We start from the raw sequence: 23,960 nt of genomic DNA, 5'->3' as shown, positions 1-23,960 counted from the left end.
GAACCATCTTCTAGACTGGAATTATTTCCATGTCTTTGACATGTCCCCTATCTCTTTACTAATAGTGTTATTCAAAAGTAGCACTTTTTCTCTTTCCTTTGGAAATATTGAGAACTTTCATGGGGGCTGGTGACTTACGTGGGCCTTTGCCATCTGTAACAGGGCCTTATGAGCTACACTGGATAATATCGTTATAATTTATAAGAGAACTTTGCTTCATCTTTTATACTTGCAAATGTTTAAAATGCTCGTTAGTCCTGTGTGTCAAATGGATGTTTATTAGAAAGATGTCCATGTGATTTACTTGGTAACATTCGAAGTAAATGAAACATTCAGGCTAGAGAAGAGGGAGATCATGAACCCTCAGGCGGCTTCTGTGGTCGGAGGAGGGAGGGGGTATAAGAGAGATAAATGGTAATGGAAAGAAATACAATGAAAAACAAACTATTTAAAAAGATAAATATATATAATTATAAAAATTCACTCGCTTTATCACAATAAATGCCAGCTTTACATAAGTTAATGAAAGGAAGGGAGTTAGTAAGTTTTAAAGAATGACTACATCATTAGCTTTTGGTAAAGAGATTAGGTTAGAACAGGTGGGTGAATGGTGAGACAGGAGCACAGTGATTTCCCTCATTTGCCGTCACTGACTGGTGCAGTTTGTCCATGAGGATAAGTGCCCAGAAAACCAAGGTCTTGTTAAAGGGAATTCCCCAGGAATCATGGGTGGCGATTTCAAGAATGAAACCCGATTTTTTTTTTTTAGAGATTTTGTTTATTTACTTTTAGGAAAGGGGGGAGGGAAGGAGAAAGAGAGTTAGAGAAACATCAGTGTGTGATTGCCTCTCATGTGGCCCCTACTGGGGACCTGGCCTACAACCCACGTATGTGCCCTGACTGGGAATCGAACCAGCGACCCTTTGGTTCGCAGCCCGTGATCAATCCACTGAGCTACACCAGCCAGGGCAGAAATCTGATTTTTTAAAAAACGCGTTCATGAAAACACACTGAAATTCTCCGCTTAAAAATTTTAAACATTTTATTCAGAAGTTTTATAAAATGTAATATTATCTTTTTTTCACTTGGTACTTTTATTATAATCATATAATACAAAGAAAACACAATGATTCTCTTCACCCAGGCCCATGTAAGATGTCCCCAAACCCCTCACATTTGCCCCGGTGTGCAACCCGGGATTCTGTTCATTTTTTTGTGGCGATGCTGACTCAAAGCCTGAGGGGCCCTGACTCGAGCTAGACAGGGTCTAAAACGGGATTCCCCAGAATACGCGGCACAGAGAAAACGATGTGCAAAGTCCATCTTTAAAAAACTGTTTTTAAAAAAATAGAGGTCCACCATATGGACAGCAACAACTAAAAGCTAGACCACAAACTGAACACACAGGCAGTGATCAAAAATGGCAGTTAAACTCCAACCTGGTGCCGTAATGGTTATTACACGATTAATTGAGGGAACATCAGATGCTGAAAGACCAATAGTTCCTTCACATTCTAATCTTAGTTTTTTTCCATTTCATAATGGTTGTATCAAGGCACTGGTCAATATTTCCTTCCATTCTTCTGCTCCTGCCTCGCCATTTGTCCCTAAATTCTCTGGTAAGAGAAAGCAATGCGAGCCTTCCCCCCTCACAGTCTCTAAAGGTCAGCCCTATCCGATCTCCTAGAGACCCCGACAGAAGTCACAGTCTCCGTAAAGGCGCTTGAGGTCCTTACCCACTCTGCTGAGCTCAGTGCAGGAGCTCAACACTCACTCACACTGCACATGCGCGGGCGAGACATCAAGAGTCGGGCAGTGAGACAAACGTCACCAGCTACTTCCCTGCGGTGTCTGATCACACTCACTACCTGGTGACATAGAACTTCCATTCCCGGGTTCGTGAATATGACATTTTAACAACAATGGTCAGCAGCAAATATTTGGGGGTAGGTGAAGAAAGAAAAAGGAAAAAAGGCATCCACCGTATAGCAATCATATAGGGTGGGGGAAAAGGAGTTTAGAGTTGTGGGTACATGAGACAGTTTACTCTCGTGTTATTAGTTATTAATGATTGTATTATTTTCCATATGAACAACTAGAAACCTACTGTTGCCCACCCTGTATTAAATGCTCTCAGTAAACCTAGTAAACAGTAAGTTTTCAAATATCTTAGAAATACATTAAAATATAGTTGGAACAAAATCGCTCAAGCAACTGAGAGTGCTTGAAATATAAAACGTTATTAAAATAGTAATGATAATTATTATTACCATTGTTATTTATCTCTATTATACTATTTTTATAATAAAGGAAGTCCTAGACACTGTATCTCCAGATGTCTAAAACCCTTAATTGATATAGAGTTTGTAGAACACATGTCCTTACTGTGCTTTTTAAAAAATATTCAATTAAAAGGTAAAATCAAAACCTCTCACAAGAGCAGCTTCCTAGGCATCAAAAAACACTTCACCCCTATACTATCTTTGGTTATTATTCTTCACTCCAACCCTGACAAATAAATAAATTCAGGACATTAAAATCAGATACATTGTATCTGGACTGAAATTATATTATTAAGTATATTAAAAATGTCTAACATTATGTATAAACTCTGGACTGGTCACATAATCTTGAATTATCTATCATATAATTTTAAAAGCTAAATATTTAGGGAAAGGTATTGCTACTTTACATACTAAATCATGAATTATTACAATACAGTTTTCAGCCTGTCAGTTGAGGACCAAATGCAGCAAAAACATGTTACAACAAATGTATTTAAATTAGCTTAAAATATTACACAGAGCTAATGCACTGCAAACAAATGTTCAGTCTACTGCATTATGAAGCAGTTATGTGACCATCCAGAGCCATAATAAGCAATCATAAGCAATATAGTACAGACATGTAATAATGATAAATATATTATGTTAAACAACTTAAATTTCTGCTGGTTAACAAAAAATCCCTTTCAGGTTATTTTTGGCATGGTGCCGGAGGCTCTGTCCAGGCACCTGGGCAAGGCATCACTTCTTGACGAGTCCGCAACAGGTGGCTCTCAGTGTCTTCAGGGAGACGTGCAGTTAAAACGTAGGCTTGTTCATGTACTCTTCCAGTGTCTGAAAGGGGACAGTCCATTAGAACGGCTTTGCCTTTAAGCCACAACCTTTAGCAAACTGTGACATCTTTTCTGTGCTTTTACTTATTCCTTTGCCATTACTGAAAAGTACTTTGGAAAAGTATGTGTGGACATAAATCTTTGCATTCTAATCTAAGAAGGTGGTTCAAAGTTTGAGCATAATTTGTATGTGGCTGGAACTGAGTAATGCTTAACTGGGGAGAAACAAAGCTGGATCATAAAATGAATGTCTGATAAGAGCAATGAATCAGCTGCAAGATATCACTGCGGACTTCAACTAACTGTGTCTGCTAAAATGATAGAGAGGACTATCGCCAGGCACATGTATGAGAGAAATCCAAATTCTATTTGTATAACATATTTATTGTTACAGATACTGTACAGAACATCTTTCTTACACTTATTGCCAAGCTATAACATATAAATGACTATAATTCTTAAGATTTCCTGCCACGTATTTTTGAAGAGGCTTTCCTCCAAAGTGTACAAATTATGCTTCTTCATCTTCCTCAACAGTTCCCAAGTTTGCTAATATGCCACAAGACCATAATTTTTTTCCCCAGCAGTTTTTGGAATGTTTGAGTGGGTTCCCAATTACAGGCAGAGTTCCAAGTCACGGTGATGTTGCAAGCCCTTTACCATGCATGATGGATGGACTTTTGCACTCTTTCCTATAATATGGGGGGGTGTGCAGTACAGTGGCCTCTGGACTAATTCAGTAAGGGAGATTAAGGGGAGAGCCCCAGGTAACACCCCTGCCTCTGACGGCTCATTCTGAGATGTTCAGTGCATCCTGAAGACTGAAGCTCAGGGGGTGGGATTCGCTGGCACCTGCCAGGAAGACAATCAACCAGCATGGGTCAAACAGACCAAGGCCAAGCAAGACTGCTCAGAGGAGGCTAGGGTTACAACCCAGGTGTTCTGACTGGTTTCCACCAGCTCTGTTCAGAATGCCAGTGTCCCCCTGCTGAAAATACCGCAGTCCGCCCTCCACCCTTGCCTGTCAAGCTCTAACACCTCCTATTATAGACGACTGTTGGCCAAGGAGACGCCCTAAGACCTGTGTCTCCTGTCACAGAGGCTGCCCACATCCTTCAACTCAGCAAGGGTATCACATTGGCCAAAGGCCCATGCCTGTTTTTGTGGCACCTAAAGTTTATGCCACTTAAAAAATACCAAGTAACAAATACAAAATTGGGCATCGAGTTTACTAAAAATGAGGGGAAAATGATAGTAAGTTACAAATTTTTTAAAGATCACAAATATCACAAAATCCCAAACACTAAGGTATGGTTTTCAATCATTAAGTGCCCAACACTACCTCTATAATATTTTATATTCATTTCCTGGCTACATGTCCTTTTCAGTTAAGGTACCATATGAACTTGAGCACAGGAGCCCGCAGCCTTGGAAGGGGCCTAGGCCAGCAGGAGGCCCTGGAGTTCTCATCTCACGGGTTTCCCAGTTCATTGGCCTCTAGTTACCGGCACTTCTTCCTGCCACTGGCTAACTCAGTCTGCTGAAGCCCACATGGGCTGCCCTTCCTAAGCTGTGCTATGTGAACCAATAATGCATGAGGTTGGTATTGTCTTGAGCCAATTACTTCAATGGTCGGAAGAGACGTTGAAGGCTGGCACAGCCGTAAAGAGCTCTGCCCTGGCCTCTCACAAGATGATTAGAGTCCGTATCCTGGGATCCATCCCTCCTGCTCTCCTGCTACCCATCTAGCGCTGCAGTGCTTCTTGGGCATTTAGGACTGGGCATGCTACGACCTCTTACTGCATTATGGGTGGCTGGGCTGTGAACACGGTCTCGCTTTAAGGGTGGCAGTGTGGGGATGCACCTGTCCATGAAACTACACACATGCATGCAAGGTGTCCTGTTGCTGGAGCTAATAAGGTACCACTCGGCCCTCCCTTCTACACATGCTTTCCCACTCTGTGGTTAAAACATCTTCTGTTTGTTGCTCTCGTGGTAACCAAGAAACACTGCAGCACTGGATGGGACCTCAGGAATTGCAACCTCTACCATTCAAGGTCACTGTCTTCTTTCAGAGTTTCTCTTTCCTTCTAATCACTTGGTACCTGTCTTCTGCAGTTGATACCTCCAAAATAAGATACAGCCTAAAGTCATCCCCAACCCATGAAACTGTTTCTCTCCATATTATCAACATCTTGCCCTAGTGCTCCCAAAGCTGTCAGCATTTGGAGGCTCAAGACCAGGTGTTTTCTTACTAAATATGGGGAGAGAGCCATTTATTAGGTAGGGGGTAAGGGAAAGTCCCAGGGGTTGCTCACAGGTTTTCAGCTGGACTAAAAGTGAAAGCAATCTTATAAAGCCCTCCCTTAACCTTTAGTAACTATAAATATGTTCTTAGGTCCAAAGGACAGAAATAAAAGAAACCAGTAATTTTTTTCTTTATGCAATCATATTACTTGTGCTCATTCATTTGAAGCTTCTCTGGACATATGAAGCAAACCACACATACCAAGTCAGTTTTTCAACTAGCTCCCCAAATGTTCATTGATTTAGTTCTAGTACCAGAGGCCTGTATCAGAATACTGATAATGCTGTTTCAATCTGGCTGGTGCTGCTAATTCAGTGAGACTTAGAGAACCATCATGGCATTGCCTGCTCACTATGGGGACACAGGGGTAAATGGAGGGTCCCCTGAGACCCACCTAACCAGGACCTTCCACTCAATCGCCAGGGATCTCAACTACCAATTAGTATTTAATTGTAAAAGGGCGCTCTCTTGAAATACCTGCTTCCCAGATTTAAATGGAACTAGAATTACCAACCAGATACACCGAAAGTTCTTTAAAACTTTTCCGGCCAAGGAGGGAATTCAAAATAACTCCTCTGTGACTTGGCCCCAGTGCAGGAACCTTTAATTACTAAAGTGCTAAAAGCCCCTGCTTAAAGTTTCTCCTATAAGGAGGTCCCACAGTGAGGGCCCAGGGGACAGTTACAAACAACCCCCTGGCATATTTTATAACAAATGTTCTGTGGAATGTCCAAACCACTGCTCTCTCAAATACCTTGTAGAATTCCCTTCCTGTGGCACTTGGAGAGAGTCAAGTAAACATCAGAAAGTTTATGTGCATTTCTTGAGGTGAGCACAATAAAAGCATCAGCTTCCCGACAGGCACAGGAGAGGCTGATGGGTACCCCTCAAACGGACATCTTGCTCGGTGTTCGAAGACTGGCTCTCTAGATGGGCAGGAACAAGCAATCAGCTCCGAGATGGGCAGACACAGCTGCTGGCAAACCACACCTCATGGTGTTTTATTAAGTTAATCAGTCTATTACTTTCACACAGCAGGAAGAACAGCTTTAAAGCCAATTTCTCAAAGATACTTTATAACACTCTGGAATCTCTCAACCTGCTGTTATGAAAATAGGCAGATGGCAAGACCCAAGGATGCCACGGGAAGAAGAACTGAGAGGTGGCAGAGCTGGGTGGGATCGCCTCATTTAGGAGGGTAAAAGAAGGTGGGAGAAGCATTACTTCTCCCTGCATTCCTGGGAAAGCTGAGGGGAGTAATGTAGGTAAATTCTTTTATTAGGTACAATGAAAATCCAGAATACATCTCAAAGAAAAGCCCCTCTCCATTTTATATGAGCATCGCAGAAATCCAGGAGCACAACCAGCCGCAGTGTTCTCAATTTACTTATGCAAATCAGAGCACGCATACAGCCTCCTGAGGAGGTGTAAGAAACTTTAATGAAGATGATAAGTGCCATCTTCAATAATAAAGCTCTAGTAGCCCCGGCAAATGAAATAACAATGTACTGCTACTCTCCTTTCCTGAGGCAGCACCGATATTTTAATGAAAGTCTTTTTATACCCCCCATAAAATTATTCTTGAAAAGAATATCACCACATATTTGAGGGCTTTTTGATAATGAAGTATTCTCACTAAAAACCTCAAACAAACATGAAAACCTTTAAAGACTCTGGAGCCCACCTGCCTGGGTTCAAATCTTTATTCCACATTTACTAGCTATGTGATTCTGCACAGGTCATTTAACCTCCCTGTGCCTTGGTTTACTCGTCCTTAAAATGAGGGTAACAATACTACCTACCTCTTAGAGTCGCTGAGATAATTAAATGAATACATCAGTTGCTTAGAAACTGTACCCAGCACAGAATAAACACTCAATAAGGGTTGGCTAATATATAATCACCACCAGCACCACCAGCACCAGCACTACCACCATCACCACCAGCACCACCATCACCAGCACCACCACCATCACCACCAGCATCACCATTACCACCACCATCACCAGTACCACCACCATCACCAGTACCACCACCATCACCACCAGCACCACCATCACCACCACCACCAGCACCACCATCACCACCAGCACCACCACCACCACCAGCACCACCATCACCACCAGCACCACCATCACCAGCACCACCATCACCACCATCACCAGCACCACCATCACAGCCACCCCCACATCATCATCATCATCATCATCATCATCATCATCGTCATCATCATCTTTTCTCACTGCATGAGAAACTGAGTACTGACCTCTTGTAACATATCAGAATCTTCAATGGCTTGGACGGCTGATTTCTTGGATGTTTCCTGAATTTCTCCACCTATTATAAACTCATCCAGGATAAAATAAGCCTTTTCAAAGTTAAAGATAATATCCAGCTCACAGACCTGGGAGGACAAAACAACAACAACAAATGTTTTGATAAACATGCAGTGGTGTTGTGAGAAACATTTGCCAGTATCTCAAGCTTCTTCAAGTTATTGCCATACCAAAGATAAAAACATCGGACAGTATGTTGAGGACAGAAAATAGGGAACTAGGGAACTGTAGGCCTTTAATAAAAGTTATACACCCTGGCTGGTGTGGCTCAGTGGACTGATCACCGGCCTGCAAACTGAAAGGTCGCCTGTTTGATTCCTAGTCAGGGCACACGCTTGGGCTGCAGGCCAGGTCCTCACTTAGGCAGGTATGAGAGGCAACCAATCAGTGTATCTCTCACACAACGATGTTTCTCTCCCTCCCATCCCTCTCTCTAAAAATAAATAAATAAAAATACACACATACATACATAAAGTAGTAAAATCACATTCTATTAAAGCAGAGCATGTCCTTACATATTTAACATCACGACAAGACATTTGAGAGGAATTTCTTGGAGGCGTGTGGCCCCTCAGCCCGTTTTCAGACTGGCACAAATGAGGCTGAGTCCCGCTACATTTTAGGCGCAAGCCAGCACCCTGTTTCTCCTGCTGAGTCTGGGCTCCCAGCTTTAGGACCCTCAGAAACCCATACTTCGAAGCTCAGTTGTGCTAATTGTTCTCAAAATTGTGTCACAGGCCAGTGGCTCTCAAACTTCAGAATGTGTCCAAATCACCCAGAAAACTCATTAAAACACACACTGCCTGGGTTTCTGACTCTGTGGGTCTGGGTGACACCTGAGAGGTGGTGGACGTGAAGGCTGGTGCAGCCGCCGTGGGAAACAGTGTGGAGACACCTCAGAAAATTAAAGACGGATCCCACTTCTGGGAATATATCCGGAGAGACCCAAAACACCAACTGGAAAGAACATAAGCACCCCCCATGTTCACTGCAGTGTTATGTACAATCGCCAAGATATGGAAGCAGCCCAAGTGCCCACCAGTAGATGAGCAGATAGAATAACCGTGGGATATTTACACAATGGAATACTACTCATCCATAAAAAAGTAAAAACTTTTATCCTTTGCAACAGTATGGATGGACCTGGGGAACATCCATACTGTTCCCCAACAGACTTTGTCAGAGAAAGACAAATACCATATGATTTCACTCTTTTGTGGAATCCAATGAACAGACTGAACTAACAAGAAAAATGGGGACAGACTCACAGACAGAGAGAGCAGGATGACAGCTAAGGGCAGGGAGGTTAGGGATGGAAGGATTAAACAGAAAGGAAAAAGGACTCATGGATAACAGTGTGCTGATAGTAGGGGAAGGGTGAGGAGTAGAAGGGGACTAAATGTAATAAAAAATACAATAAAAATAATTAATAAAAAGAGGAAAACAAAAATCCTGCAAGTGTGAACTTCAAACTGGTTCCTGGATGATATCAGTGATGCTGGACAAGTCGAGAACCATGGTCACTGTCATGGGCCACAGCAGAGTCAGGCAGACTGTGCCAAGTGAAGCAAGTGGCACATCTACCTCCCATAACCCAAATAAGGCTCATCTCCAGTTCTTTAGCCAGACGGCCACTCAGGCTCTCCCCCTGCTGCTTCCTTCCCACAGAGCCCTCACCAAGTCACAGTCGTGGATGCAGCCCTCCATTCCCGCCCCCTCTGGAAGGTCTGCTGACTGCAAGCTCTCTGACCCCCACGCCCAAAGGCACCCTCACTGGAGCATTGCTGAATCACTCCCTTGAAAATTCCTCCCCTGCTCTCTGGCCCTGGCAGTCCCATTCGATGCCTGTCCCCTCCTTCCATCTCTCATGATCCTTCTTCAGGCTCCTTGAATGGCATTTCTTCACCCCACCTTACATTTGCTGAAGAAATATTTCACATAGGTACTAGACTTATTGGGGAGGTCACCTCATAAGGTATATACATGTCTAATCACTACCTTGTAAACCTGCAACTAATATAATAACTGACATAATAGTGTATGTCAACTAATATAAAATGTTTTTTGTTTTGTTTTTTTTTACAAAAGAAGTATTTATGGAGTGCTTGGGACACATCAGTTAGCAGAACGACACCTCTGCTCCATGCTGCCTACATCTAGCCATACAACTTCGTCTGAATATTGGCGTTTCTAGTGAGAATGGATTATACTTATATTCTCCTAGACCCATATTCTCCTTGTAATTCATGTATTCTCCTAGACAAGGGCTCCCTACATCGACAATCTTATCGACAACATTATTGTCAGTCTCATTGTCTAGCAGGCAAGTGGCTTAGCAAACCTAGATGCCTAGTCCGACATGTTCACCTGCTAACTAAACATCCCTGCCTGGACATCGCTCAGTCCAAGTCACCACGTCCCAAACCGAATGCAGGCACTTTTTTTCCTCTGGTCCCTCTTTTCCACAGGAAGTACACCCTCGATTTAGCAGCCCATTCTAATGCACTCTACAGTTCGATGTATTTTCCCTGCTCTCTCTCATTCCTCTCCCGCCCTTGGCATCGTGCCTTTCAAATTGGTCACCAATTCCTATTGATTCGACTGTGTAAATAAGCCCCTCCCTATTTCTTCATTGTCGCAGACACTGCTCAGGCCTGCCCCAGTGACCTCCTAGGTGGCATCTGTGCCTGCTTAAGGTTAAAGGCGACCAACACTTTCCTGAAATGCTGATCTTGCTCCTCCTCTGTGCAGGGTTTCATATTTCAGTCAAAGTGTGAGTCCCTCCTCGCGGCTCACAGGAGTCTCTGTGACCCACCCGGGGCCCTGCTCTCTGCTCCCCGCGATAGTCCTCACTCCTTAAACTACAGACACACATTCCACAGACTCACTGTGTCCTTTCATGCCTTGGCCCTTTGCGTTCCAGCAACTCCTGGAATGTTCTGTAAATGTTCTTTCCTTTATTCCTCTGGCAAAATCAAGCTCATTTTTCAAGGCCAAAGTCAAAGGTCAGAAGCACCGTGCTTCCCCCAAATCCTCTTTCCTTTCATCCATTGTGGGTTCTAGTATCACCCTCCTTATCAGTCTCTCCCCCAGGAGAGTGAGGGCAGGCACAGGCCCGGTCTTGGTCGTCCTTATATCCCTGAAACCTGGTGCATGGAAGAAGACAGTGAGTGACTGCAGGATAGGGGTCGGCCACCGTGCAGCCCCAGATCCTGCAATGCTGGGGATTAATGGCTCCTGAGATCAACAGTTCTCTGGTACCACTGAGTCTTGTGACTTTACACAAAATGGATGTCTATTAGCAAAGTGCTCCATCTACTCAAGAGTGAGATTCCACAGGGAAAATGGTTTTACGTTGACAGCTCCAATTGAATCTAGAAGCATAAGTACAAATGAATGTCATACTACTATAATGAATGGGCAACTCGGAAAAGCTCATTTTCCAAGGTTATGGTCTCTTCATTCACTGAAAAAAAAGCACCAAATCAGTGTGCGCATGAAGTATTTCTATGCCTACCTCTCCCCTCCCTTGAGAGGCTCTCTCCCTCTCTCCACACAGATACATATGAATACATACATGATATATATAATCTACACGTATATATATGTACAAATACACACACACCAATTTAAGATAATAGTTTATTCAGACCTTTAGGGTTCCCTCTTAAGAACAACTATCAGAGCGAGGAAGCCATAATGAAAGCACACATTCTCAGCTAATGAACACTATCTTTTACTTCCAGAGCACACTCATTCCAGGTATTTGAATGACAGTATAACCTAATTGCCCGAAAAAAAATATATGGAAAGATCAGAGTACATCATGGGCCCGGGACTATAAACAAGGTTAAAAATACAGCAAAGGGGACGGATATGGAGGGGGAAGGGGCGGTGGGAAAATGGAGACAACTGTACTTAACAATAAAAAAGTAAAAATTAAAAAAAATTAAAGAAAAGTACGGCAACAGACTGGGGATAATATTTGCAACACAGGTAACAGGGGAAAGAATACTACCCATGATATAGAAAGGATTCTCTCAAATCCCTACGATAAGCATCACAACAGAAGACAATACAACAACAAAAACCCAGCTGTTGAGGAGCTATTCATAGACAAGGCAAGAAATGAAAAAGGCCAACACACGTAAGATGCACAGCCTCACTAATAATCAGAGAAATGCAGATTACATTAGTTTTCATCTAATAATTAAGAAGAACCATTGCTGGTGAGACTATGGATATACAGGTATTCACACGCACTGTTAGTGGGATTTGAATTTTATATGACATTTTGGGGGGGGTCAAACTACAGTATGTATCAGTTGTAAATGTACAAATCGTTTCACCCAACAATTTCACAAAAAACTTATTTCTATGCTATACTTAAACTAGTACACAATAATATATATGTGAAGAACAAAAATTATAGAAGCCTCATTTATAATAGAAACTGGAGCCCTGGATGGTGTGGCTCAGTGGGTTGAGCACCAGCCTGCAAACCAAAGGGTTGCTGGTTCAATTCCCTATCAGGGCACATGCCTGGGCCGTGGGCTAGGTCCCTGGTGGGGCTGCATGAGAGGCAACCACACATTGATGTTTCTTCCCTTCCCCTCTGTCTAAAAATAAATAAATAAAATATTTTGTTTCAAAACTGGAAACAACCCAAAGTCCATCCATAAAGAAATTGCTTAAATAGTGTATGCTATCCCCCTGCTTGAATATGGACTGGTATACCATGGGAATTCTGTGTAGAAATTGGAAGAAATGAGGTAGGGTTCATGGACACATGGAAAGAGCTCCAAGACAGACTTATAAGAAGAAAATCAAGTTGTAGAGTAATATGCAAAATACAATGCCATTTTTATTTTTACAAGCATATGTCTAGAAGGATAGGTGAAAATACGTATTACTTCTCAATGTTAAACAATCTAGATAAACAAAGCACAGACATCACACACAGGAAAGAAAAGTAGGAGAAATAAGCAGTTACCACAGGTCGGGAGAAGCAGGAAGTCAGGAGTTACAGTGGCAAGAGCCGAGGAACCTCAGAGTTCAAGGCAGGTGTAGGCCAGGGATCCAAGACAGACAGGAGCCTCATTAGGAGAAACCAGCAGCCAGAATTCTGCAAAGTGAACCTGACAGACACCAACACAAGTTCTCTGAGAACGTATCTTACCCCACTCTCAGAGTCCCCATACTCAAGCCTGGAGGGCTCCCCGGCAGCCATGGGGCAATTAATGTCCTGCACTGCTCAGTTCAAGGGGAATGGGTAAGGTAAGGTGGTGTGCAAAGGCAAACGCACACAAAACACTCAGATGCACTCTGTATGCACACACAACTTGAACACACAGTTTCTGTCTCTAAGTCGTAAAAGAAATGGATGCACAGGTTCTATTGGCATGAGAATGTTACCAATGGGCAGCTATTTATACACAGCAGCCCCCAAATGCTACTCTACGGCTACTTCTTGAGTGTAACCCCAAGGGATTATTGTATTGCAGAATAAAAAGAGACAACATTTCAGGAGCACCTTGGCCTAAATAAGTGCAGGTTCTTCAGCTACTGCGTAATTACTCAAATACTCGGAATTCCACCGAAGCACTGCCTCGGTGCAGCAGATGCTCAGAGAACTTCATTCCTTCTAATTATGCAAAAACACATGGCTTCTGTGTTAATTAGCACATGAGCACCTTTTTTTTTTTTTAAGTCATTTTCTTGTGTATCTATATTCTGGCAGAAAGCTTATCAAAGGCAGAAATGGTGATAATTTCGTTTGATCTTTGATCTCCAAGCCTGTGCTTCACTATAATTTGGTTTAAGGCTCTTCTCTTAGAGAGATCAGAGTATGTGACATAGTAAGAATATTTCCGATATTCAATAACTAAATCCTTTTGGATAGAGTCAAGAAGGACCTTCCCCTCCTGGATTCTCTTCTAAAGTAAATACAAAATGTATCAAGTTCTATACAAGAAATGTATGAAACTATACCTCCAATCATTACAATACAAGGTCTAACTATATAGCAATCGACAGTTTTCAAAGTCCTGTTAGCTACACTGTGTCACTGACCCTCACAATAGCACCATGGGGTTAGCAAAGTATATAAGTATTTCTGTTAACCTTTTAGAGTGTCATTTTTTTCTATCTGTAAAACAGAGATATGTGATGGGCCAAACTCTGGGTCTTGCTCGCGAGCACACTGACACCAGGATCCAGCAGGCTCCGGGTGCGCCTCTTCCCACAACAGGAAACCCCCCATCCAGATCCGAGTTCCCTGAGACCCCAGCGTCCACGCCCGCGGAGCACATCAGCAAACACTCGTTTTTCATGGGGAAATAGGGCAGGTGTCCAAACCCTGGGACAGATCTACTGTGAGACTCCGAGGCATTTCCACTTAGCCTCTATACATTGGGGTTAATGCTACTTACTGCAGATGGAAAGATTATAACTAGGGAATCCTTGTAAATCTCCTTGGAATTGAAAAGCACTAAAAAAAAAAAAAAAACTCGTAAATTCGCAGCCAGAGAGTTTGAGGTACCTGTCATCAGAAGGTAATATTTAAAGAAAAAAAAAAGGTAATATTTTTCCAGTCCTTTATAAAAGGGAAGCTCAGTGCAAAGTTTTCCCTTCGATAATATGAGAGCAGAATTCAAAGAAACTTCCTTTTGTATTAACACAAGAGGAAAATTAAACCAAAGAAATATTTCTGAGATGATGGCAATGAAAATCACCGCGCTTTGCTCATCACTGTTAATTAATAAGAATTGAACGCCTACTGGGCAGATAGCCTTGAATTGCTCTTAGCTGCTCCTAGCTTAATGAAACATTCATTGAATTTTTTAGTGAATTAAATTTTGGCTCCTGACAAAGACAGAGCTTCTAAAGGTATATGCCAAAATAGGATGAAAAATTGATGTTCGAGAAATCAGAATTCATTCTGTCTCTCCTTGTGCTTTCAATGAGCCTAGCATCAGTGATGGGGATTCAGACTCCCTTGAGAAAGGCGCCTGTGCTGAAATAGCCAAAATTTGGTCAGATAAGATCAAGATCAACACCCAGCCCCATTTGAGTGATCATATTTGGATTAATCCAGAAAAACACGACTAGTCAAACCAGAGTGTAGAAGCAGAGAGGAAGGGGAAGGGAAGTCCTTGGAAAACCTAGGCCTCTGGAAGACCGTGAGCCTCTAGAAAAGGCCACGCCTGGAGTGCTGTTCAAAAGAAAGCACCTAAATGTCAGAATTCATTTGAATGACAGAAAGCATAACATTAACTAATCCAATATAACAATATACTTCTATTTCTTTGCAAATCTCTCTTTTAAAAATGTAAGTGAACTTAGTGAACCAAGAGCAAAAGAAAGAAAAGTGATCTAGCTGTCTTATTACTTTTACACACTGACCAACAACCCAAAGCAACATTCCCTCCCTAAAGCAACATTTTAGATCTTATCATAATTTTCAAAGGAAAGAAAGGGGGGGATAAAGAAGAGGGAATATGAGACAGTAGAAAAATTCTTTCAGAAACCTTTCAAGTGCTCATGCTGTAAAACAACATTACCACAAATCTGATAGAATACCAGCCAATACTGCAAATGCTGTCCATGCAATACGGACAACTCTTCTGAAAGTAAATTCTCCTAACTATACTTAATAAAAACTTCAGGAAGCAAGGGAATATGGCAGAGTATTGCTAAGAAGAAAACATTTTCCAAATTCAATGATTTATTTACTCAGTGTGCACTAAATTGTTTCTGAAACATTTGCTAACATCTGGGCCAGAGATGGTTACAAGTGCTGAAAAAGGAAACAAATAGGTCATAGGTCATGGTCTGGAGACACCTGTAGTTTGGTGGTCTTACAAACCTGTACAAGTTAAGGATGACACCAGGCCGGCCCATGTCACCAGAGCACCGGATGTGCCAGGGATTTGAAAAGTGGTCTAGGACCAGTGTTTGGAAAGCTGAAGCACCAGGCTGGGGCTGAGAAGATGGGATTTTATTCATTACTGATGAAGAGTGGCTGAGAGGGAATGTTGTCCTGCATCTGTGTTTTGCAAGGAAAGATGGTACCAACAGGCCAGGCGAGGGCCAGAGGCGAGGTTTAAAAAAAAGAAGCCAACTTGTAACCACCAGTAAACTGAGACTAATGACAGGAAAGAAGGAGAGGAATTTTAGTCCAATTTGAGTAGACAGAGGTAGATTTAGTAAAGGTTGGAGAAAGATGAAAGGATCCTGGGGCACAATAAATGCAGTCACAAAGCAGAAGAGGAGTCTGGTTCTTGCCGCGGAAAAGACTAAGATGACTGTAAGAGCCCCAGCAAAGAGCATCTTCAGCACAGCGAGGAGGAGTTGCCTAGTAACAGGTTTCCGGGAGAGAAAACGTACAAGCAGACACACGAGAGTAGGAAGAGCAACTGGGCACGTAGAAAGCAGGCAGAGAGAGGGAGGGGGCCTCAGTGGAAGAAACCAGGAGGGGGCTTCACAAACCTAGCAATCAACAGAATTCGGTGTCGTGACAAAATAAAAAGGGGCAAATTTAAAAAAGAATCGCAATGAGCAAGTGTTGGCCCCTGGGAAGGGGCCAGTGGGAACTGACTTCCTTGTAGCAGCAAAGGGGAACCTAAGCGGTAAGCTGCTGCAAAGCGAATGAGTTCAGAGGCTTGGGCCTCCTCCTGTAACGTATTACTTGTGAGTAGAGAGGCAAGGAGATTAAACAGCAATGTGAAAGAAAGGGGTTTCATTTTTGCTTATTTTGTTGGTGTGTGTTTGTTCTTATGTATGAGTAATATTAAATAATATGTGTAACTTAGTACAAGAAGCCAGAGAGGGGATAAGAAGAAGTCAACTAAAAGAGAGGTGACAGTCAATGACAAAGAAGGAATTACATTCTCGTGCATTTAACGAGGTCTCTAGCATTGTGGTCTGAAGACAGGGACACCCCTGCCTCTGGAAAACTCTACATGGATCATGTCAGAGTTACAGGAAGCGGGGAGAGCCCTGTGTTCTGGTTCCTGGCCCAAACGCAATTCATCTTTTACACTTGAGGGAGGGAACGAATCCGATGAAGGACAGACTGAAGTGGAAGCAGAAACAGAGACCCGAGGATTCCGAGGGACCAGAACAACTTACGTTTCCGAAGTATTTGTCCAGCAACTCCACATAACGATGTACAATCTCTAGTGTCAGGAGCTCATTGTCCTGATTTTCCACTGCACAGCAAAAATATAAACTAGCATACCTGGAAAAGAAAGAAAATAATAAAGTAAAATACAATGACCCATTACACAGCCTGAAGATGGCTTCCCCAGTGAAGGCACATTACCACCCGCACTCCAGAGCACCGCCCACCCAAGCCCAGGGATGGAATCACTGCACATCACATTGGAAGTCCTCCCAAAACGTGAACTAGAATACATGGAAATACCGGGGTGCCTGGTTTGCTTCTGTTAACTGTGTGAAAGTCCCCAACAAAATTTGACTTTGAGGAGCCATTTTCAGGGGCACAGAGTCCTTTGGTCTGGGTTCACAAGGGTGTCTTGTTCACGCCCCTTCCTGGCGTGTGAATTGCCCTTTGTAGACTCCCAACACCTGGCCGAGGGCCGCACCCGCCCGCCCCCCCCCCCCCCCCCCCCGCAGCCGTTCTGTGCGACCCCACCCTAGGACTGGTAGGTCCCACGTGCTTCCTCTGCGTGTTTCTCCTGCTGTTTCCTTTCGCCTAAAATACTATCCCTACCCCATTCGTGGGGCTAGCTTGTTCTTCATCCTCTGAGCTTGATGTCATTTCCTCCAGGAAATGTCTATCTTCTCTGATGGGATTGAACGCCCCTGCTGAGCACCCCGCGGCCCACCCACCCCCTGCTCAGAGTATCTGGTCTCTTCGTTGTCCTACTTCATCCCCTGCCTGCCCCCACCAGAGCAGCAGCTTCCCAAAGGCAGGTACTGAGTCTGCCTGGTTCACTGTTGCATACCCAGCACTGTACTATTTGTTCAGAGAACCACTGAAGCTTGTTCTTTACACAGTGATTTAAAATACAGGCCCTGGCTGGTGTAGCTCAGTGGATTGATCACAGGCCTGTGAACCAAAAGGTTGCTGGTTCAATTCCCAGTCAGGGCACATGTCTGTCTCTCTTTCTCCTTTCCTTCTCCTATATCTAAAAATAAATAAATAAAATCTTAAAATACAATTGAACCCGAAGTTATAGAAAACCAGCAGGCAAAGAAAAGAGACAAGCCCTGGCTGGTACAGCTCAGTGGATTAAGCACAGGTCTGCTGCGAACCAGAGAATCGCAGTTCAATTCCCAATCAGGCCACATGCCTGGGTTGCAGGCTGGTTCCTCGCAGGCCAGTTCCCAGCAGGGGATGCATGAAAGGCAACCACACATTGATGTTTCTCTCCTTCTCTCCTTCCCCTCTAAAGATATATAAATAAAATCTTAAAAAAAAAAAAAAAGCCCTGGCTGGTGTAGCTCAGTGGATTGAGCGCGGGCCTGGGAACCAAGCAACCACGGTTCGATTCCCAGTCAGGGCACATGCCTGGGTTGCAGGCCAGTTCCCATCAGGGGACTCACAAGGGGCAACCATACATTGATATTTCTCTCCCTCTCTCCTTCCCTTCCCCTCTAAAGATAAATAAATAAAATCTTAAAAAAAAAAAAAAAGAAAAGGAAAAAGACAAGCTTGTTGATGGCAAGTACTAAAGATTTTGACTTTGGATCCAGCCTCAGGAATTTTGCCCCGGGCACTTCCTGGTAATTTAATCCATTAAATGTAGTTTGCAAAGGTTATTTCTGTCTTTCCCCTTCAGGTCGTACAAACAGCACTTGCAAGAGCCTCTCTGATGTGTGTGTTTTTTTTCTGGGAGCTGCCAGAGGAGGCTGGATGCCAGGTCAAGTCAGCTGTGCTCTGGTCCTGGCCTAACCATCAAGTTATCTAGGTCTTTATGGGCGAAATTACTTATCTCTTGAGGGCTCAGTTTTCTCATCTATAAACTGAGGTTTCTTTCCAGTGTGATCTTCCCATGCAGGCAGGTACAGTGAAGAGAGAATATATAGGCTTTAAAGCCAGGAAGATCTGAATTTGGATTCTGACTCTGCCAATTACCACTCAGTTCCTGTGATTGGGGACTAATTACTGAAACTCCCTGCGGCTTCAATTTCTTCATCGGTAAACATGAGTGATAGTGACAATAAAGAGAGCTGCCCGACTCTGCATCCCGTTCATCTACATTTTTCCTATAGTATTTACTACAAACTGAAAATATATTGTTTCCTTAACAAATGATTATGCGCCATGAGGGCAGGAATGTCCCCTGCCCTGTTGACTCCTGTACCCGCAGCCACTGGAACAGTGTTGGGAACAGAGCTGGCACTTACAAGATACTTCTCGGAGGCAGGCGTGCATTAGCCACCTGCGGATTAGGTACCTAGAATCCATCCAGGCACACGGAAGGCCTTTTGATACATGAGAGTTCATTCCTAGTCAGTCTACTGGTACAGATATTTGGCCCCCAGTTTCAAAGAGTTCAGTAATGATGACACTGGTGTTGCAACCTAAAATGTTCAGTATTAAACAAAGCAAAGCAGTCAGGAGAAACTCAGTTCTCATAAAGTTACTCACACCTTTTATAAACAAGTTTCAGCTCCTTCCAGTCAATGAAACTGCTTGTCCTCTGACCTCGAGACAGAACAAGCTGAACAATTTCCCGGGTGATCTTCTTCCTTTCTCTGTCCGAGAGAGTCGTGTACCACTTCTGCAGCCGTAATTTCCCTTGTCGGCTGAAGAGCAACATGAAATGTATCTATAAGAAATGAGGGACAGAAAAAAAACAAAAAACCCAGAACTTGGTCAACCAAATCATTCCACACAGACACTGAAATTCGGTGGCAGGGTGTACAAAGGATTATAATTCTGAACAGATGAACAAATACTTACCAGCCAGAAAACTATCTTATCTCTGAAATTACCTTTCACCCGTCAGAGAAACAAAGAAATGTGTACACCACCACCAACATGTATTTATATTACAGAAGAAAGATAAGTTCTTTATTTAATTCCTCATATGAGTCACAAACACAGCACAGGGAGAAAAATACGTCAAGGAAGTATATAACTCTTTGAAGAACACATTCAGTTCTTCTTTCACAAGTCAAAAAAATGTTAAGAACAGTAGAAGAGTTGACTTTAAAAATTACATCCCAGTTCCATATCACAAGCATAGAAACATGATGATAATAGAGAATTAAAGGAGATACGTAGGGAAGAATGAGGATGAAGCAAGGGGAAAGACAGAAATTGAGAAGGGGACCAATTCTGTCTTTTTCAATAAAAATTCTACACATTTAAGGTGTACAACATGTATTGATACGTATGTATAGTGAAGTGATTACCACAGTCAAGCTAATTGACATTGACTCACAGAGTTACCACTGTGTGTGTGTGATGAAAGCATGAAATACACTTTCTTAGCAAATTTCCAGTTTCAGTGCAGCACGAATCACCACCGGCATCATGCTGTACATTCAAGCCCTAGACTTACTCATCTCACAACTGCACTTCGTACGCTTTGAGCAACACCCCCCCCCCCCCCCGTTTCCCCACCCCCCTGCTCCTGGAAACCACCATCCTACTGCCTGCACGAGTCTGACTTTTTCAGACGGTGCATCCAACTGACACCACGCAGGGTTGTCTTTCTGCGCCTGGCTTATTTCACTCAGCATCATGCCTTCCAGGGTCATCCACGATATGGCAAACGACAGGATCGCCTTACGTTTTATTAATGAATAACAGTCGGTTGTATGTGTGTGTGTTACGTTTTCTTTTTCCGTTCATTTTTCAAGGGACAGAGATTGATTTGATGTCTTGAAAACTGCGAATAGTGCCGCAATGAACTTGGGAGTGCAGATATCTCTTCAAGACACTGATTTCATTTCCTTTGGAAATATACTCAGAAGTAGGGTTGCTGGATCCTATGGCAGTTCTATTTTTAACTCTTTGAGGAACCCCCCCAGTTTTCTATGGTGGCTGCATTCCCACAATTTACATTCCCACCAACAGTTTCTCTACATCCTCACCAACGTGTGTCTTTCATCCTTTCCATAGTGGCCATTCTAACAGGTGTGGGGTGAAATCCCATGACGGCTGTGATTTGCAATTCCCTAACGATGACTGATGTTGAGCATCTTTCCATATACCTGTTGGCCACTTGCCTGACTTCTCTGGAGAAATGTCTATTGAAGTCCTTTGCCCATTTTTAAATCAGGTTATTTATTTTCTTGCTATTGCATTATTTCTGTTCCTTGCATAGTTTGGATATTAACCCCTTGCCAGACATACGCTTTGCAAATATTTGTCTTCCATTCCGCAGGCTGACTTCTCACTGTTGATTGCTTCCTCTCCTGTGTGGAGGTTTTTCAGTTTGGGGCAATCCCATTTGTACATTTTTGCTTTTGTAGTCACAGCCAAAATACTATTACCCAGCCCAATGTCAAGGAGCTTTTTCCCTCTGTTTTCTTCTAATAGTTTTACAGTTTCAGGCCTTGCACTTAAGTGTTTAATCCATTCGGAGTTGATCTTTGCACATGGAGTGAGATAAGGGCCCAGTTTCATCCTTCTGCATGGGGACAGGCAGTTTTCCCAGCACCACTGACTGAAGAAACTGTCCTTCACGCACTGTGTGTCCTTGGCACCTTTGTTAAAGATCCACATGCAAACTCTTCACTTTGCTTGTCCGAGAGCTTTAGAAATAACCATCTCAAGTTACAATTGTCTTTGGCATCACAACAGAATTTTAACAATTCAGAGAGGGAGTTGGCTACCTTAGGGAGCAGGGTGATCTTGTTTTCAATTAAGTTCCGAACTGTGTATTTAAAATGAGCATTCACCTTCCAATGGATTTTAAAAGGTTTAAAAGAGTGGGAGCCACCGGAGATGTAGAAATTTACTTTGGTACCTCGGAGGTTTGCTAGATCTTCTCAGAAATTGATAGATGGTCTGATCTTTATGTGACAAGAGACTAAGTTTTCTCAATCCACAGTAAGAGATCACATTTAGAATCAAGATTTATTTTGAGTTTTTGTTTTGTTTTTAACAATAAAACTCATTGCTGAGGTGAATGGTGTCATGGAGGGAATAAATGTATACTGGGAACCAAACTAATTCATTTTTAAAACTAAAAAAAAAGTTTTTTAAAGACTTTATTTATTTTTAAAGAGAGGGGGAGGGAGGGAGAAAAAGAGGGAGAGACACACGTAGGTGTGGTTGCCTCTCATGTGCCCCCTACTGGGGACCTGGTCTGCAACGCAGGCACGTGCCCTGACTGGGAATCAAACCAGCCACCCTTTGGTTCACAGGCTAGCACTCAATCCACTGAGCCACAGCAGCCTGGGCTCATTTTTAAAACTTGACAAATACAATATTCAACTCATTTTATTGAAAAAATTTGGCTCTAGATGTCACGGCATGTCATACAAACACACAATAGGTGGCTATATCTGAAGGCCAAAAGAAACCAGGCCCTGCTCAGAGCTTCCTCTGCCCCCAACCTATAGAATTTGAGGTCTTCTTAATAAGCTCTCTTCTGCCTTAGTAAGGGAGATATCAGCTATAACAAGGACTTAAAAGACCAAGACATGGCAAATGAAGAGAAAGCAAATTAAAAAGCCCTATACACCTAGCAGCTATAAGAAAAATCACCTTCAGTCTGCAATTGAAAATATTTGCTTAGAACACAGCATTTTCTTAAATAGCTACTTCACTGTCAGAGCAGGTATAGATGATTCAATAATGGAACACAGTCCGCTTCCAGGAAGATCTAATTATAAAAGTGACATTCTAAAAGTACAAAAATGAATGGTGGTAGAATAATAAAATCTCAGGATCTTGAGAACAAGGACCTTTTTTGGATGACCACCAATGGAGGAGACTATTCAATCTGATGTCGAAGTGAAATCCACACATTTTGTTAATGTTCACTTTGCATTTCCTAACAGAACATTTTCTTTTCCCCATTTAATCCCCATCTCTTCTGTTACCATTTAAACCAACTTTCCCTGATTTTATTCACAGAGTACATAAAAAAGACACATCACTATCCTTGGAGTAACAGCCAACTCTGCATATTTGAAGACAGCCTTTATATGTAGCTCTTGATCTTTTCTTTCCAGAAGAACTAGTCCTGGTCTCACATCTCGTCCTTATTGGTTTGATTTTCTGATGTCAAGGTAATCATGGTTATAATTCTTCCAGATTTCTTCATAGGTTCTATGTTTCTTTAAATTTTGGGCCCTCCCAAACTCAATGCCACTGTCCCAGCGAGAGGCTGTAACTATTCCTGAGTAATTGTAGAATCCTTTCTGGTTCCCATCTGTTGCAATCTTCACTCAAGATCAAGTGCCTGCCTTTTTAATCATGGATCCACAATAGAAAATAAACAAAGAGGAATTTTTTCATCATCTAGTAATGAATTCAAAGAGAAAGGATAATCAGGGACATAATATATGTCCCCATAAAGCCCACACAAAATATAAAAATTCACTCCAAATTAAAAAGAAGCAACACGTAGGTTCTAGTTCATCCAATAACTGCCGTGCATATGCCGTGTTGAGAGTGCTGGTCCGCTCAAGGTCTGCTCTGGTGCCAGGTGCCCGGTACATCTCCCCCAGACTTAACGGTGCAGCTTGAGCGACTGGCAGAATGAATCACAGTGGTTCACGAGTCATCACCTCCAGCAATTGATTCTCTCTGATTGATCAATTTAGTCCTTCGAGGCGTGTTGGAATACGTTTCAAAAGGTTAATCAAATATCATTTTTTGATTAGCATTTGCTTGAGAGTAGGAAAGAGAGATCATGGGGGTTTTCCTTCAGTAATTATAAGGAGCTGACTTAAATTCCAGTCAATGCCATCAGCAAATGCCATCTGACTTCAGAAAACAACCACTGAACATTTCTTTCAATGAGGTTGCTGAGAAGAAAAGGGGGAGGGGGAGGGTGGTAACGTCTGGAAACGGCAAATCCGGAAACACCAGAAAATCCGATGACGTCCGTTGAGCAGGCCTGACTGCTTCCATTTGCCCAGAATGCGTTGGCCTCAGGTGGCCACCCAGCCTCACCAATATCTCCCATCCCTGTCCCAGAAGGAACCCTTGTATCAGCAGCCCTTTCAAGGGGTCTGGTTCTGCCCTAGATGATCCCTCAAG

General features: G+C 42.8%; 1 protein-coding gene across 3 annotated transcripts in view; it reads right to left on the bottom strand.

Annotated features, from left to right (window-relative positions):
* Positions 1–1,029: 1,029 nt before the first annotated feature.
* The window catches only part of AP1S3 (adaptor related protein complex 1 subunit sigma 3), a 56,985-nt gene continuing 34,054 nt past the window's right edge, over positions 1,030–23,960 (bottom strand). The window contains exons 1-5 of one of the 3 annotated variants that reach the window (XM_053666509.1): positions 19,698–19,733; positions 19,385–19,563; positions 16,895–17,003; positions 7,693–7,830; positions 1,030–3,119 (exon numbers count right to left, since the gene is read on the bottom strand). In XM_053666509.1, the coding sequence (XP_053522484.1) occupies positions 3,084–3,119; positions 7,693–7,830; positions 16,895–17,003; positions 19,385–19,554 (453 nt within the window). In that variant the 5' untranslated portion in view covers positions 19,555–19,563; positions 19,698–19,733 and the 3' untranslated portion in view covers positions 1,030–3,083. Of the gene's footprint in view, positions 3,120–7,692; positions 7,831–16,894; positions 17,004–19,384; positions 19,564–19,697; positions 19,734–23,960 lie in introns of those variants that run through there. The other 2 variants (XM_037139224.2, XM_037139225.2) reach the window with 2 other exon arrangements.

The sequence above is a fragment of the Artibeus jamaicensis genome, unplaced genomic scaffold (genome assembly GCF_021234435.1).
Source record: "Artibeus jamaicensis isolate MK-2021 breed Jamaican fruit bat unplaced genomic scaffold, CSHL_Jam_final contig_1015, whole genome shotgun sequence".
NCBI lineage: Eukaryota > Metazoa > Chordata > Mammalia > Chiroptera > Phyllostomidae > Artibeus > Artibeus jamaicensis.
The sequence above is the reverse complement of the archived record's forward strand: the minus strand, read 5'-3'. Positions and strand labels throughout refer to the sequence as shown.